The sequence below is a fragment of the Mandrillus leucophaeus genome, unplaced genomic scaffold (genome assembly GCF_000951045.1).
Source record: "Mandrillus leucophaeus isolate KB7577 unplaced genomic scaffold, Mleu.le_1.0 Scaffold23, whole genome shotgun sequence".
Taxonomy (NCBI): Eukaryota; Metazoa; Chordata; class Mammalia; order Primates; family Cercopithecidae; genus Mandrillus; species Mandrillus leucophaeus.
Genome location: NW_012102365.1, coordinates 681994 through 683880, shown reverse-complemented (window position 1 = coordinate 683880; position 1887 = coordinate 681994). Strand labels below are relative to the sequence as shown.

Sequence of the window (1887 nt, the reverse complement as noted above, 5' to 3'; positions counted from 1 at the left end):
ATTTCCCGAACAGAGTTAGAACAACGCTTGCCCCGTTTTCAGCTTTCTAGTTTTCAGCTCTTGGGGGACTAGACCTAGGGCTCTGTGGGCAGAGTCCCAGCGCCCCCATAGACCTGTAGGTCAGCTGCATCTTCCCTTCTGCCTTCTTTCTTTTCTCTCCATCTGGGCTCAGGCCTCAGCTTCACCTTTGAGGGACCCTGACCTAGGAGATCACCTGAAAGTCAGGGAGAGGGATGGATGAGGAGCTCTGATCAACCAAATCAGAGTTGACACTACCATGCCGATTTCACAGATGACAGCAATGACCTGAAAGGCCAAGCGATTTGCCTGAGGTTCCTGGCCTGACTGGGCTAGGAGTGGTTATTCTGCACTTTGGGAAGCCACTCTCACCACCCTCTGACCCTCATCTCTCTTCCTCCTCTGCAGGGAGCTGGACCACAGTGGGACAAGGACGCCTCCAGACAGGTTGCCAGGGTCCCACATGGAGGAGGCAGGTGGGCCCATGGCCCGGGCCAACACCCGAGTGGTAAGTGCCACACTGACATGGCGGCAGCGGCCCCCTGCCCAGGAAGAGATCAAACATGGTTTTCACAAGGTGTCCCTGGTGTCAGGGGCCCAGATGGAAGCCCCCCAGAAGGAGATGTTTGAGTTCAGCCGTCGAGAGGAAGTCAATGGCTTTGCAACACAGGAAGAAGAGACCGTGAATTGCCAGGGCCCTCGGGATACGGCTGGCTCCAAGAACTTCCAGAGCCATGGACCCATCTTTTCCAAGAAGTACACACCACCTCCCAAGGAGAAAAGGCCTGAGCAGAGGCTGAAGGAGGCTGTGGACCAGAGTGATGGCAGCCGCCAAGATCCCAGGACTGAGCCCCCACGTGTGGGAGCTACGGCCAGGACTGAGCTTTTGGTTCCCCTGCCTGGGCCCCGAGAGCCAAGTCCCCACCCAGGTGTAGGTCTCACCAGTGGGAGCTCCCGGAGCCTCGAGGAACACCGAGTGACACGCACTGTGCGGACCACCACGGTGGTGAGAGGTCATGTGGACCAGCGGGTGAGCAGCTCTGTGACTGTGAGGCCAATGTCCTCAGGCGAGGCCCTGCCACGGGGCCGTCAGGTCGCCCGCATGGTGCAGCCAGTGGTGGTGGGCTCCCCACCAGGCTCGCCCAGCCGCAGCCAGGCTGTGAAAGTGCTAAGTAACCTCGTACCTGCTAGGCACAGCCCCCCTGCCAGCCACCTGCCCAGGCCCACAGCTGGAGTGCCGAGAAGCACAGGTCTGGGCAGCACAGTGGGAGCAGCCTTGAGGCAGCTGCCTGAGACCGGGACAGCAGAGCTTAAAGACAGCTCTGCCCTGGTCTCTACAGGCATCCCAGCCAGTGCTCACCTGCCTAAGAATCAGGATGTCCCTGCAGCCTGTGCAGATCGAGACCAGGGCAGAGCCCCGGATGCCAGGGCCTGTGAGCTCTGGCAGGTGCTGGGAGCCCCCAGTTCCACTGAGCTCCCTCTCCAGACTTCTCAGGGTCAAGCATCAGTCCCCTCCTCTCCCAGACTCCAGACCCATGTCCCCTCTCCAAGCCTAGCCCACCCTGCAAAGCAGCCTGTGGTGCCCACTCACTCCAGGGCCCAGCTCACTCCCCTTGTTCTGCCCCCTATAAAAAGGGAAGGGCTTGTGGACCCCCCTGCTGCCACCGTGCTGCCCATGGTGAGGAGGGAGCGTGTGACAGTCCCTGAACAACCTCCTGCTCCATCCTCTATAAGAAGGAAGGATGTCCCCAGCCCAGGAGGTCTTTCTGCTCCATCGTCCCCAAGCAATAAGTTTGTTCAGAACTCTGAAAATGTCCCTGTCCTCACCTTTACCCAGAAGGAGGTGGTGTGGGGCCCCGGTGCTCCTGC

At 59.9% G+C, this 1887-nt stretch overlaps 1 protein-coding gene across 1 annotated transcript in view; it reads left to right on the top strand.

The window, feature by feature from the left end:
* Positions 1-1791, top strand: part of LOC105540892 — a 9566-nt gene extending 7775 nt beyond the window's left edge. The window contains 2 exon segments of the mRNA XM_011981644.1: positions 427-1654; positions 1656-1791. Of these exon segments, the coding sequence (XP_011837034.1) occupies positions 482-1654; positions 1656-1700 (1218 nt within the window). The 5' untranslated portion in view covers positions 427-481 and the 3' untranslated portion in view covers positions 1701-1791.
* The last annotated feature ends 96 nt before the right edge of the window (positions 1792-1887 follow it).